This window comes from Pogona vitticeps, chromosome ZW-PAR, assembly GCF_051106095.1.
Source record: "Pogona vitticeps strain Pit_001003342236 chromosome ZW-PAR, PviZW2.1, whole genome shotgun sequence".
NCBI lineage: Eukaryota > Metazoa > Chordata > Lepidosauria > Squamata > Agamidae > Pogona > Pogona vitticeps.
Window position 1 is genome coordinate 5,794,977 of NC_135800.1, and position 13,573 is coordinate 5,808,549.

Below are 13,573 nucleotides of genomic sequence, written 5' to 3' on the forward strand. Positions count from 1 at the left end.
TCTTGGAGCCGGTTCTTCATGCCTTCCTCTCTATGGTAGTTGGCCGCTCTAGACCCCTCATTTGATGGTTCTCTCTTTGCGCCGGCGCAGCAGCCGTCTCTTTCGCTCCGTTCAGATGCTCGATCCGGCCACCAGAGGGAGCGCCTCGGGTTTCCTATTTTTTCCCTCTGCGCCCGAAAGTACCCATGTTCCCCACTGCTGGGTTCCGTGATGGGAATTGTAGTCCACCGCTATCTAGAAGGCCATGGAGAGGCGGTTTACTTGTCATTTGTGTTTGTAATTTAGTTGTCATAGCTAAGGAGAGCCTCCATGTTCAGGGACAGTCTGTCAAGTAGACGAAGCTTGGTTGCCCTAGGGAGGTATCTGCTTCCATGATGCTGAACCTATGGAACTCCCTCCCACTAGATACCGCAGAACGTGTCAGCATGTGGAATAACAAGACAGTGAATAGCTTAAATAGGTTTGAAATGACTCCAACAAATACATTTTTTTCTCTTCTGCTTTCCTGGGGGATTCCATGAATATTTTTCCCCCCACGGGCTGATCGGAATGCGCCAGGAAATGTGTTTGAGGAGACCTTTGTCCTGCCGCCTCTAATCTTTTGGTGGAAGCGTTCGGATTAATAACTAACCAGCCAGCCTCGAAGCGGACAGTTACTGTGCCATCAGGATCTGACCATGACGCCAGCTGTGTTTCTCCTCATCTGCGGTTTGCTCCTCTCTTCTCCCGGCAATGCCCAGCGCCGCCGTAAGAAGCCGCCGGCCCCGAAGAACCCCATCGACAGTATCGGAATCCAGGGCAACTTTGATCCCAATCGGGTGAGGATCAGGTTTAGAACGCACACCCTGCATTTTACTGCACCATCACTCCCCATCCCCACACATTTAAAGGGGTGACCTCCCGTTTACTGCTTGGGAGATTGTGAGGTCACGGAATGCTCACAAACACTCGCGGGTGGGAAACCTTCCAACCACCCTTTGTTGCGGCACACGCTTTGGGTAAGGGGATATTTTGAACCCATCTCTCCTGCTCTCTCCTCCTCTAGTTTGCTGGGAAATGGTTCCTGGTCGGGGTGGCCTCGCGCTGCAGCTACTTAAGCCAAAATCATTACCGTCTGGAAGCCACAAACGTGATGGTGACCGTGGCGGATGCCGAAACTCCGGAGAAACCTTTGCTGTTCAGCATTTTCCGCCCCTTGTGAGTAACCGAAGGGAGGCCACCGGCTCCCAGGTCAGCGGGGTGGAGAATCCACTCCGGGTTTTACTTTGAGCCGGGCAGGTGCTGAACCCGAACCAGCAGGCCCCTGGGGAGCTGGTTTCGAACTGTTTTCCTCTTCTCCTGGTCTTGCCCTTCAGGGACGGCCACTGCTGGAACATCAGACAGACCTACTTTTCCACCAAGACAGCCGGCCGGTTCCAAGTGCGAGGTGCGCTTTTGGGGGACGAGAGGAATGGAGGTTTTTTGGGGGGGGTGGAGGGTGGAAATCCTATTCTAGAGGGTACTTCAAGGAGGAGACAGACCTTCAGGGCTCCCAGTTGCCTCCCCCCCCCCCGCAAGAGGGCTGGAAAGGATCCTTCCTGTTACACACGCTCTGCCCCCCCCCAGGCCGTGGGAGGAACGTGGACGTGGTCGTGGCAGAGACGGATTACAACAGCTACGCCATCGTGTACTACCAGAAGGCTGGGAAGATTTCGGCCAAGCTTTACGGTGAGGCTGCGGTGGGGCCCCGGGTCCAAGCCTTCTTCTTCCGCCCCTGTATGTGAGCCTATGGCTAAGCCTAAGGCACTCACCGCCACCGGATGGGGCAGGCGGGTGTTGGCTTAGAGCAGCCTTTCTCCTCTCTAGCGTCATACTGGGCTGCTGGTGTGGATGATGGGATTGGTAGTCTGTAACACATCTGAGTTGGGGGAAGGCCGGGTTCCTAGGAGAGGTCTGGAACATTTCCAGAGGGTGCAAGGCCGGTCAGAGGCTAGGATGTCTGTGTTTCCTGAATAAAACCTCCCCTAGTAGGTACAGTCTATCTTGGAACGCCAGGACAACAGGGAGGGAGGGCCAACCACTTGGGGATCCATCACAACTCATTAAATGTCTGTTTACTCTTCCGAAAGGACGATCCATCAAGGTCGGCGACGCCGTCACGGCAAAGTTTGAGGAGCGCATGGCCAGCGTCGGCCTGGATCTGAACCAGGTCTTTTACTTCCCTGTTTACGGTGAGTGGCGGGCCCCCTTTCTAGCGACCCACGACCCCGTGGGTGGGGGGGTGGACATGGGGTGTGTGGTTCTTGTTCCCTACGGATTCCTCGGGGGAGATTTAAGGGAGGCACCCGTCTGTCTTAGCTCTTTGGTGATGGTGGAACTCCCTGCCACTGGAGGCTCGGACCCCGGACATTTTTTTGCTGCAATATGGGAAATCCCTTTGTGGTGGCGGCGGGGAGGGCTGCCCTCTTTTGAGGAGGGGGGCCAAGGAGCACCCCCTTCCGGACTGCCAACCATCCTTTCCTTCGATTCTGGCCCTTTTCTGCAGGATTCTGCGACTCTGTTGACGAATACCACATCCTTGATGGTGAGTTAAACACGGAGAGGCCAAAGTTATTTCAAATTTCAGTGTTAATTCTAGCACTTGACGCTATTTGAGAATAGACTCAAAGCCCCCCCCTGGGCGAAAGGAGCAAATGCTGGGAGAGGTGACGGTGGAGTACCACTCCCAGAATCCCCTAGCCGGCCCACCATGGCCCCTGTGGATGCTGGGCACTGTAGTCTCCAAACTCTTGACTTTTCCAAACTTTGGAAAGGAGGCCAGAGTCAGCCCTAGGACAGATTTTAGTATAATCAGCTGATCCTCCCCCCCCCCCGCCCACACACTATTAAATTCTTGCCCTTTCATGCGATCAACAAAGAGTGGATTTAAAACTGTGCCGGGCGCAAAACGAATGGCAGGTGACGAGTGGAATTTTCTGTTTGCATGTTTTTACCTCCTCCCTGGGTCTGGGATATGGGTCTTGCCAAGAGAAATCATGTGTGTGTGTGTGTGTGTTCCTCCATGGCGCACTACTGCTTATAGAAAGCAACTTCTGGTGGCCGGGGGATTCTGGGGCTTGTAGTCCAAGAAGGGGGAAGCGTTTCCCTATTTCCGAATCACTTCACAGAATGAAAAGATTTGCATCCTTTTGCTGACTCACGAAGGACGAGGAGCCGGGGTTGCGAGGTGGCCGTTCCCATCATCCCCAGGACACCCTGAACCCTCCTTTCTGTTTTCCAGAAACCAAGTACACGGGGATACGCTGACGGCCGCAGATCCACACGCGGAAAGAAAGAGAGCAAGCCTGTGCTGGATCAGGATGCATCCCTACACCGGAGCCCCTTCCCCTTTATAAAGGAAAAAAAACCACCCCTCTCTCTCCTCTCGTTTTCTCACCGGGATAATCCCTGCTCACCACCGGTCAGATGCTGCCTGTTTGGCTATCGTTTGAGGGAATTGGAAAGTTCTGGGATCTTTAGAGACCTGGAAATTGGGGAGGGGAGCAGATGCAGTGAAAATACAGTTGATCCCCCCCCACGCCAACCCCCCCCCCGGTTTCTGGGAGCTTCCCTGCAGCCCCGGAAAGGCCAGCAACCTCATGCTTTCCCACTCCGATGGTGTGCACTTGTTTACTGCTGGAAAGGCATGTTCGGGGACCCCCCCCCTTGCTCAGCCCGCTTCCCTGCCTGTGCAGTGCTGAGCCAGAATCCGTCCGAAAACAAACCCCCTCGGTGGGCTGACACATCACCTGCTTTCCCCAGGGCCCTGGATTCCTTTTGTTCAAAGTGGAAAAGGGTCAACACAGGCTTCGGCTTGGAAAATAAAAAATTAAAAAACCCTCCTCCCTCAGTGGAAGATGTATCGGTTGAATGGCGGTCCGTTGTGCAAGCCTTTGGTCAGTTTCCAGATCTAGACAGGCGGCTGTTCGGCAGGGGGAAACAGCGCCGGGACGCCTGTGAAGCCGGGAAGGGAAAACTGCCCCGTTTCACTCCAGCCTGCTCCCTGTTTTTGCTATAGAAAAGCCATTCGAAAGAGAGAGGGAAGGTAGAAATCCAACAGGTGGAGTGTGTCTGGCAGGGGGAGAATTTGCACTGGCCGGTATTTCCCCCTCCCCTCTTTTTTTTTTTTGCAAGAAAGCCGTGGGACGGAGGGGTCCTCGCTGGGCCGTTGGCTGTTCTCCGGCTCCCTGCCTTGGAGAGAAGGGAGAGAGAAAAGCTTAAAGCAAACAACCACGCTTACATAAATCTTGATTTTGGCAAAGAGGAGAACAGCTATTAAAATTCTGAGCGAAGGGGAAGGCAGGGGGGGGGATTACAGAAGAGCACCCGCTGGCACTCAAGAGGCCCTCATGGAAAATTATGTTCCCGTGGCCTTTTCCTCCCTGCCTCCAGCATCATCCTAACGGGTTTGACCCATGTCTGGCTCTGAAAGGGAGGTTCTCTTGAGTAAGACTGCATTGACTCTAAAACAGGGGAGGGGGGTAGAAAGAGGGGGGGGGAGATCCTATTATGGACTAAGGGAGTCCACCATTGGGGTCGTGACTTGGCCAGAGTCTCCCTCTTGTTTCCATCTTCTGCGCTTCCGACCACAAGGTTGGTCGAGCCTCTGGGTCGGGAGGCAGTCTATCTGAGAGCGCCAGATGTTAGAGCCACACGGCGGGGCAGGATCTCTAAACGGGGATGCCCAGAGGCGGCTGGCCAGCTGCTTGCCCTGGTGGTCAGGAGTCCGAAGGCGTCACCTCTCCGGCGGTCACTTTGTGTCCTTCCCCCAAAAGGCAGTGGCCGCAGGAGGGGGAGGCGCAGGGAGAGGAGCTGGCTGGGAAAGGCTAAAGGTCGCCCCCCCCTCCAGGTCTGGGTCAGCCTTTCCCTAAACAAAGCCCTTTGCTTGCTTAAAAGTGGGTAAACAGGAGGGAAGGACAGCGCTGGCATTTGGAAGGGGCCCAGAGAGGAGAATCTTCTGCACGCTGTCCGATTCCGAGCCTAGGGACTCCCAGCGCCAGCTGTTGCTCAGTTAATTGGAAAGCGGTGCTCGGCTGGCAGGATTTCCAGCTCGGTGCCAGGGCCTCTGCCGGGAAAGGCGCTTTGATCCAGGTGGGGGTCAGCCCCCCAGGGCTGCTGCTGTTGCCCTGTTTTTCACTCCCCCCCCCAATTCTTTGTCTCTTGCGTAAGCCAGCCACGGGGGAGAGGAAGGGCGGGCGCTGGCTAGCAGGCTCCCACCCAGAGAGGGCCCATAAATAGCCAGCCGGCCGGCCGGCTCAGAGTTGCTCCCTTCCGCTGGTCAGATCTTTGTCCCCAAAGAGGCGCCTTCCGAGCAAGCAAAAGCACTCGCCAGCATGTGGGCTCACGTCTGCAGCTTTCTGGCCGTGGCCGTGGCCTGCCAGGTCGTGGCGGGGGCCGAGGTGCCCGTCCAGCCTGACTTCCAGCAAGAGCAGGTAATCGGGCTGATTTTTCGCGCTGTCTTGAGCGGAGTGGGCTTTGGCTAGGGAACGCGCGGGGTTTTAGTAAGCGGCCTTGCTTCAGCCTAGCAAGAGAACACCATTCCCGGATCAGAACCCTTGCGGAATCCACTGGGCGTAAAAGAAAAGAAAAAAGAGCCCTTTGCAAGACCTTAGCCGCCAGCACAGAAATACTTTGCTAAACCTGAGTTGTTATGCAGAACCCTCCTAAGATTAAAAGCAAGACAGCAGACCCAATCCGGATAACGCTGCAGTGTTCCTCACCATTGTCTGGGCGTTGATCGTTGGGGGCTTTTCTGCCAGTAGTGGTACTAGGTTGTGGGGGGGGGATGATGGGCATTATAGTTAAGCACATCAGGAAGATTCCAGGTTGGGGCAAACTGGCTTTAGATGATGAAATCCTGTGTTTCTTTTCAAGAGAGTCATTGCATTTGAGATGTGTGTGTGTCGTCTGTGACGAACACGGGTTCGAAAACACACGTGTACGCTTGGACAGAGAGCAATCAGGAGTTTGCACATGCTAAAATGAGCTGAAAGAGTCCAATTCAGCCAGCCATGCTACAACACTCCTTCTCGCAAGTCTGCCCACATAAGAACACCCTGGTACTCTCAGATATTATTGTGAAAAGGTCAAGTGGGCTTTGTAGTCCTTAGACTGTTCTCAGGCCTTCAGAATAACACTGTCTCTGCTCGCCTGGAAAACAACTTGTCAGCATAGCACAGATATTAGATACAAAGAAACAAAATGGAACCTCTCTGGCTCACTTCATAATTACAAAACCCATATGCCTTTAAAAGATTTTAACTTAAAAACCCATCTCATCACATCGTCCATCTCCAAATCCCGTGGCCATGGCTGGTGGGGGATGGGAGTTGTAGTCCACTTGCTCCAGAAGCCTCTGATCGATGAGTTTTTTCCCCCTCCCTCCCTCTTTCTTTCTCTGGGTGGGGGCAGTTCGTGGGGCGCTGGTACAGCATCGGGCTGGCCTCCAACTCCCAGTGGTTCCAGGACAAGAAGCAAACCATGAAAATGTGCACCACGGTGGTGACGCCCGTGGCTGGCGGGGGCCTGGACGTGACCTCCACCTACCCCAAGTAAGGAGGCCGTGATGGGTGGTGAGTGGGGGGGGGACACGTTTTCTTACCCCCTTGTTTCGGGACGGGAAACCCCCACCCCGTCCCTCCCTGGCCATGCGTGTTGTGGGCCTGACTCCCTGCTGTCATGCTGCCCCATTGATTTGTCTCTTCTCCCCCTGCCGTCCGCTCCGCCTTTAGGCACGACCAGTGTGAGACGCGAAACAGCGTGTTTGTCCCGACAGACCAGCCAGGACGCTTCACCTATAGCAGCCCTCGTAAGTGATCTACTGGGACGTCCAGCAAGGTTTGGGGTCCGGGGGGGAGAGAGAGTCTGGCCCCCACTGGGTGGATCAATGACTCCTTTCCGGCCTCGATCCTCCCTCGGTCTCTTTCCAAACGGGAGGCGGCCCTCTCCGGCCCTGGCCAGCTGGGGAAAAGCCGTTCCAGAGCCATCGTCCCCCATTCAGCAGGATCCAGGGAGAACGATGGTGGGTGTTGTAGTCGAGCAAGGCCGTTCCTAGAGGTCTTTTCGGGACCCATCACTCTTCGCTCCCCGTTCCAGGCTCAGCAACCACCAGTGACATACGAGTGGTGGAGACGAATTACGACGAGTACGCCTTGCTGTCCGGCCAGAAGGTCAAAGGTGGGGAGACCTTCATGATGGTCACCCTCTATGGTAAGTTGGGGGACTCTGGCAGGGGGCAGTCCTTCTCCCCACGGCTCCCCCCCATTGTCCAGTGGTTGCTGCGCTGCCCGCCTGGGTGGCCGAGGACTGGGGAGAAGGGGGTGGCATCCCCACCCGGTGCCCGGTCTCCATCCGTGGGGCAGGATCCTTCGTCGCCTGCCTCTCCTTCCTCAAGCCACTGCCTTTTGCTTTCCCGGCTGCAGGCAGAAGCAAGCAGGTGAGGCCTGAGCTGGTGGAGAAGTTTACCCAGCTGGCCTTGGATCAGGGCCTGACGCGAGACCAAATCCTCGTCTTGCCCAGGACTGGTAAGAGACAAGAGGGAGGGAGGGATGGGGGGGAGGAAGAGAAGGCGAGGGGAGCCAGAGCATCCCACACTGCAGGGGTGGAGTGTTCAGGGTCGGACCGCAGCATCCGAGGAGTCAAAGGCCATCTCCAGCACATCCCATAATCTCAGGCCAAGAGCCTGCTCGGCCATGTATCTCTGAACATGATCGAGGAAGGCTATAGAAGGGCAGGGTGGGCGGGGTGGTCTGGATGGCCTTTGAGTGCCTTTGCGCCAGAGCAGGACAAAGGGGCTCCTTGGCTGGACTGCATCTTCGGATGTTTTCGGAGGGGCCCCCTCCACCCTTCCTGACCCCTTTTATTTCTTTTTCTCAACAGATCAATGCATGGAGGAGTCGGTGTAGAGGTGAGCCACCTGCAGAAACACATACACCCACCCACCCCCAAGGGGCAGGGGCCTCCCTCGATTGGCCCCTGCCCCTTGCACGTCCCACGTTTCCTTCTAAGGAAAGGCGGTGGCCATGGATTTCGCCATGTTATCCTCAGACAGGGACACCCCTGTGAGGTAGACCACCCTGAGCAAAGGACCGGCCCAGGGTCACTTTTTAGGCCATCTGAATGGGCAACGAAGGGTTCGTCTTGTGGCAGTGAGTTCCACAGTTTTCACCTTCCCTTGTGTGATGGTCCTTAGGGGACTCCATTGTTGTGACCGGCTAAGAAACCAAGCCAGGCCCTTGGCTTTCTCTCCTACCAGAAAGCGGAGCTGCTTCAACAATATCTGTGGGTCTGTAAAATGTCTTCAGTTAGCACCCAGGTAAAGCTGGAATTTAACCATTTTCTATTGTTTCTCTCTCTCTCTCTCTCCTCCACCTCCTTTTCAGGCGAATGGACCGAAAAAAAATCCTTGTGTTGTCTCAAGAGAAAGAAGGAGAAATCCCCATTTATATTTTTTTGGTGGCTCCATTTTTCTGGAATCTTTTGCCACTGAACCAACCAGCTTCCCCCCCTCCCATTCGGCCCCCGTGTGACTCCTCCACCCCACCGAATGTGGCAGAGGCTCTCCTAATTAACAATAAAAAGGTTTAACGATGTAACACCTTTGGCTCTCTTTGGCTGCTGCAGGAGAGGGAGTCTGTGCCGTCCGCGGGATTTAGAGCAACTTATCGGGGGATTTAGATAAAGGCACGATTGGGTTGCAGACGCTTCCTTGAGCCTTTTATTTGGGCTGTCAGAGAGGGAGGGAAAACTGGTTTCATGGGCACAAGGGTGAGAGTCCCAACGCCAGCCTGCTTGCCACGTTCCTGCGTGGTTATTCCAGGCCACCGTGTAGCCTTGGCCCGTTTCTGAATCCAAGCCGGCCCCGTCGAGGATTCGGAAGGCAGGGGACGGTTCAAGCTAAGTGGGAAAGCTTGCAAAGGAGAGACGCAACGCAGGGGGAGAAAAACGCCACCGCTTTGCATTTCAAGGCGAAACTCAACATTGGTCTTCTGAAAACACCCACCCATCCAAGCCTTTGCAACGTCCACGTCTCCAAACTTTTGCAGGGGTCGGATGCAAATGTCAGATGAAAACGGGTCTAGCAATATTCCCCGACCGTGGAAGGAGATCTGGCCGAGGCTTCGTGGGAGGGGAGGGCTGCCTGCCAAAAGTGGGGGCCGTCGGTAAAACCCCATGCGAAAAGGGACGCATGAAGGAGTGGGGTGCGCCCAGCGCTCCTGCAGGGATTTAACAAGAAATCTCAGAGATGGGGGGTGAAAGGGATTTATCCATGGGCGGCACCATGTTTGGGCTCAAGGCAAAAATAATCTGAGCCTCCGCTTCCTTCCTCCAGTCCCACCTCTTATTTATTTTTAAGTTTTATCTTGTCAAGAGCCTCTTCTCGGCCTGCCACCTAGTAATTATATTGGTTATTTGATAGCTTAATACGACGTTATCCGGTATTATCCCAGATCTTAAGCACAGACGTGTCCAGTTTTTTTTACATAAGCGGCGGGACTGGGTGGGGAGGGACCGGTGGGGGGGGGGAGAAGGCGTGTGCTTGTCTTTCGGGAGCCGTCCCACCCCTGAGAGGAGAGAGATAAAGCGGGGGCTTCCGAGGGGCCAGAGCATCTCCTCTGCCAGCGCGTTCTCCGTGGGCAAGCAAGAGACGCACGAACGATGGCCACTCTGCACAGCCTTCTGATGCTCCTGCTGGGCGTGTTTTGCACTCAGGCTGAAGTTCCTGTCCAGCCGGATTTTGATCTCGAGAAGGTATGGACTCTCAGAAAGGGTGGTCTCTTTTTGAGGGAGCGGGTGGCTCACCTGAGGCTAACCTCCTTGCCCTCCAACGCACAAATCTGTAACTGCCTGTTTTTTTTTCTGGGGTTGGACTAGATGACCTTTGAGTTCCCCAAGTCTGTAATGCCATGATTGATGCACCCTCTCTAGTTTTCAGGCACCTGGCACATCATGGCGGCGGTTTCCAACTGCCCCATCTTCCAGAGCATGAGGGACACCATGACCACGTCGGCCGCCATCGTGAAACCCCTCCCGAACGGCGACATGCACCTGATGGTCGGCTACCCTATGTGAGTCCCTCTTTCCAAATTCTGTGTGTCTCTGGCAGACAAAGAAACATCTTCATGCCAGTGAGAAGGCTGGCGCTAGAAACCATAATCGGCAGGACAGAAATCATAAAAGGAATAATAAATAAGCGATAGAACTGAGCAAAAGTTTCTTTGGAGAGGAGCTGGCTGGGGGCAGCTGACGGGTGATCCAAAAAAAAAAAATTAACTTTTCTAACCTTCAGCTCTGAGCCTTTATCACTCTAGAGATTCTGCTTGATTCCCATTCTTTAAAAACTGGCACCAAGTTAAACCCAACAGGATGTTGAGTTCACAGGACCCCACCCATCTGTGCGAATGAGGCAGGAGAATTTGGTTGGACACCCCCAGTACGAGAGAACACCTCCTTCTAAAACCGGGCACCTGCTTCGCCCTGTTTTTCCTCTGCCTTTTTTTATTTCAGTGCCGGAGAATGCAAGAAAGTGGGCATGCTGTTGAAGAAGACAGACTGGCCGGGCCACTTCACGAACGAGGGTAAGATTTGTCATAAAGAAACTGGGAAATGTTGTTCATTACACTCCGAGTCACATTGACTCTATTCCCCCCACCACTTTTGAAATGCATAACTCAGTGACATCTTTGTCACCTCCAAAGGAACTACAGTGGTGCCTCGCTAGACGATGATAATCCGTTCCACTGAAATCGCTGTTTAGCGAAATCATTGTCTAGCAAAAAGCAAATTGTTGTCTAGTGAAAATCGGTTTGCAAAGCAGGGACCAAACACTGTCCAGCGAAATTCCCCCGTAGGAATCACTGTTTTGCGAATCACTATAGCGATCACAAAAAGTCAATATCTAGCGAAAAAACTGACATGCGGGGTAACTGTCTAGCGAGGCACCACTGTAGTTACAAACTTCTGTGTTACATTTTGCTAGTTCTTTCCAACTTCCTCTAAGCCAGGGATGGGGGAGAGTTTGGGGTGGGCCGACCTGGGGGGGGGAGAGAGAGAGCGCAGTGGGGTTGTGGGGCAACACAGTCTTGTGCTAACGGGGGTTGCCTTCGTCTTACAGAGAACGGCAGAAAAGACATACGGGTGATGGCCACGGACTACGAGACCCATGGCTTCCTCTACTACTTCAAGGAGGTGCCCGGGGAGCCGAGCAGCACCACCCTCCAACTCTTAAGTATGATGGTCCTTCCAAGACCTAGGGAGGGGAGATGATGCGGGGGATCAAACGGCAAAAGGGCCCTAATGCTGATCTCTCCCGGATGCAGCCAGAGGTCCAGAAGCAACTCCGGAAATGATGGAGAAATTCAAGGAACATTACCACAACCTCGGGCTCACGGATGATTTGATGGTTGCCCTCCCCGAGTCTGGTGAGTAGGACCTCCTGACCTGGCACTCCAGAGGCTAGGCTGAGCCAGCTCCCACATCAAGCAAAATCTTGCATAGGTTTTCCCTATAGAGACCCAGTTCCTTCAAAGCTCCATGCCCGAGCAATCAGACGTGCAAATCCTAGCTGTGTCCGACTCCTGGTGAACAGTTATAAAACACAAAGAAGTTAATAACGGCACCTCCTTGATCACTTATTATAAGGTTATTATGGATGGTTTCGAAAGCCCCCAACCCCATGCCCCGTTGCTCATAATCTCTCTCTCTCTTTTTTTGCATTGCAGATGTGTGTGCCAAGATGCTCAGGTGAGTGTAGCATCGCTCGACAACTTTCGGGTTCTTGGTGTGGTTGGGAAGCTGAGTGTTACAGGGCAGAGTAGACCCTTTACTGCAAGATCGTCCCTTGGGTTGACACAAGGATCCAGATGCTTCCAGCTGCAGCTGACGGCTTCAGACAGTCGCTGATCCTCAAACAGGTCTAGAATCTTCCATAGCTGGGGGGAAAACAGCTCTGAAAAAGAATAATCTGTTGCAGTGACTTCAAGGTAGAGTCTGGGTTCCCCAGAACCCAAGGGTGTTCATCCACACCTTTCCTGCTATTGTTTTTGCAGTCGTTGAAGCCAACCGGATTCCTCACCGGCCAAAGATCACTCCCCTCCCCTCCACTGGATCACCAAATCACAAATCATGGCTGCAGATCAAATTCGATGCTCCTTCGCCAGAGCCGGGTGCTCCTCGCCCCTCCATAATGTGAAATTTCTCCCCGATTTGGGGGGTGGTCCTTTCCCACCCACCTCCCACCCTTTCTGTGCCAAATAAAAAGCTTAAAAAAAACTTTTTGAAAAAATCAATGCGTGTTTCTTATAGGGAAGGAAAGGAGGACAGGACAGGACCCAAAGAGGGTCACAGATTGCCCCTTTTGAGAATCAGCTGCATCACCTGCCTGAGAAGGTGGAGCTTCCAGGAAGCCCCTCCCCCTGGATTATAAAAGCCTTCCCAGGTGACTCTCAGGTGTTCACTGAGACAGCTTGCCTGCCTATCAGCTTGAGCGCTGCTCTCCGTGGTGCTGAAATGGACTTTAGGGGCTCGGAGGTCTGCAGTGATGCCGGTGGGGCTAAGAGGTCACCCCCCCACACACACACACCCTGCAGAGAATAATACAGGTGGTATGCTGGCTTAGTACAGTTTGCATACCCAGCGTGCCTCAAGCACATTAAACGTGTCTTTGTGCACATTAAAATACACGATTCGGATCGGGGTACAAATGATCCCTTGCTTACCAGCTGACATGCATATGTTTCGCTTGTCTGCGTGCTCCCCCCTCCACAATAATGCCCGTAATGGCTGACTCGAAGGTCTGCAGGTGTCTGGCTAGGAAAACTGGGTCTTGCACCCCCATCTGTGGGTCTGAAAATCAGAGCAGCCCTTCCTCGCCTGGGATCTTACCAAGGGATCTCAAGGCTAAGTGCTCTTTGGAGAAGCTCTGTTGGAGCTCTCGTCATCATCACCATCATTATCATCATCATGTGCTATAAAATGATTCTGACCCTTTTTCAGGGTTTCCCGGTTACATTAAGAAGTGGTTGACCCTTCCCTTCCCCTGGGGGGGGGCCCTGGGACTGTGCAGGTGGCCCAAGGCCCAGGAGGGCTGGGGGGGGGGGGAATTGAACTCCCAACCTTTTGGCTTGGCAGTCAGATATATACCCTACTGAGATCTCCAGCCCAGCTAACAACAGCCTAAGAACAGCCCAAATAACTGCTCCCTACAGGAGGTGGGAGGTCTTTTTTTGCAATAGTTTTAAAAAAGAAAGTATTGGGAAGGACAATGGCAGGCACTGGGATGAATGCACCCCCCTCTAAAGTCTTAGGGAGGGCCATCTCATCTCTTGACCACTCTGGAAACAGAGCGTCTTGGGTTTAAACTGTTGACAAAAACACTGTAACTCTTGGAAGTCCCATCGGTGAACTGCCTTCCAACCCTTCAGAATAAAATTAGAAAAGGCCAGGTAGCCTTTCCATAATCCTGATGCAAGAGCCGGCAATAACTTTATTAAAAAATAAGGGTGTGAAATCAAATAAATTCAGATTTATGAAAATCTAAAATCTAAAGGAGAGACAA

General features: G+C 53.6%; 3 protein-coding genes across 3 annotated transcripts; all 3 read left to right on the plus strand.

Annotated features, from left to right (window-relative positions):
- Nucleotides 1-130: 130 nt before the first annotated feature.
- On the plus strand, nucleotides 131-3,443 carry C8G (complement C8 gamma chain). The gene is made up of 7 exons (XM_020809174.3): nucleotides 131-818; nucleotides 1,046-1,197; nucleotides 1,356-1,426; nucleotides 1,606-1,707; nucleotides 2,109-2,210; nucleotides 2,525-2,563; nucleotides 3,260-3,443. The coding sequence occupies exons 1-7, from the start codon at nucleotides 678-680 to the stop codon at nucleotides 3,283-3,285; spliced, it is 633 nt and encodes a 210-aa protein (XP_020664833.3). The 5' UTR covers nucleotides 131-677; the 3' UTR covers nucleotides 3,286-3,443.
- A 1,488-nt stretch (nucleotides 3,444-4,931) lies between these two features.
- Nucleotides 4,932-8,612, plus strand: PTGDS (prostaglandin D2 synthase). Its single transcript, XM_020809175.3, has 7 exons — nucleotides 4,932-5,450; nucleotides 6,430-6,569; nucleotides 6,750-6,826; nucleotides 7,114-7,227; nucleotides 7,440-7,541; nucleotides 7,897-7,924; nucleotides 8,400-8,612. The coding sequence occupies exons 1-6, from the start codon at nucleotides 5,352-5,354 to the stop codon at nucleotides 7,920-7,922; spliced, it is 558 nt and encodes a 185-aa protein (XP_020664834.3). The 5' UTR covers nucleotides 4,932-5,351; the 3' UTR covers nucleotides 7,923-7,924; nucleotides 8,400-8,612.
- Nucleotides 8,613-8,754: 142 nt separating this feature from the next.
- LOC110087465 (lipocalin-15) lies at nucleotides 8,755-12,301 on the plus strand. The gene is made up of 7 exons (XM_020809168.3): nucleotides 8,755-9,768; nucleotides 9,946-10,085; nucleotides 10,525-10,595; nucleotides 11,132-11,245; nucleotides 11,337-11,438; nucleotides 11,739-11,760; nucleotides 12,066-12,301. The coding sequence occupies exons 1-7, from the start codon at nucleotides 9,676-9,678 to the stop codon at nucleotides 12,070-12,072; spliced, it is 549 nt and encodes a 182-aa protein (XP_020664827.3). The 5' UTR covers nucleotides 8,755-9,675; the 3' UTR covers nucleotides 12,073-12,301.
- Nucleotides 12,302-13,573: the final 1,272 nt, after the last annotated feature.

Coding starts and splice junctions, on each gene's coding strand:
- C8G (XM_020809174.3), top strand. CDS start 678: ATGACGCCAGCTGTGTTTCTCCTCATCTGCGGTTTGCTCCTCTCTTCT. Junction 1,198..1,355: donor TTCAGCATTTTCCGCCCCTT/GTGAGTAACCGA, acceptor CTTGCCCTTCAG/GGACGGCCACTGCTGGAACA. Junction 2,211..2,524: donor CTTTTACTTCCCTGTTTACG/GTGAGTGGCGGG, acceptor CCTTTTCTGCAG/GATTCTGCGACTCTGTTGAC.
- PTGDS (XM_020809175.3), top strand. CDS start 5,352: ATGTGGGCTCACGTCTGCAGCTTTCTGGCCGTGGCCGTGGCCTGCCAG. Junction 6,570..6,749: donor GTGACCTCCACCTACCCCAA/GTAAGGAGGCCG, acceptor CTCCGCCTTTAG/GCACGACCAGTGTGAGACGC. Junction 7,228..7,439: donor CATGATGGTCACCCTCTATG/GTAAGTTGGGGG, acceptor TCCCGGCTGCAG/GCAGAAGCAAGCAGGTGAGG.
- LOC110087465 (XM_020809168.3), top strand. CDS start 9,676: ATGGCCACTCTGCACAGCCTTCTGATGCTCCTGCTGGGCGTGTTTTGC. Junction 9,769..9,945: donor CGGATTTTGATCTCGAGAAG/GTATGGACTCTC, acceptor CACCCTCTCTAG/TTTTCAGGCACCTGGCACAT. Junction 10,596..11,131: donor GGGCCACTTCACGAACGAGG/GTAAGATTTGTC, acceptor TTCGTCTTACAG/AGAACGGCAGAAAAGACATA.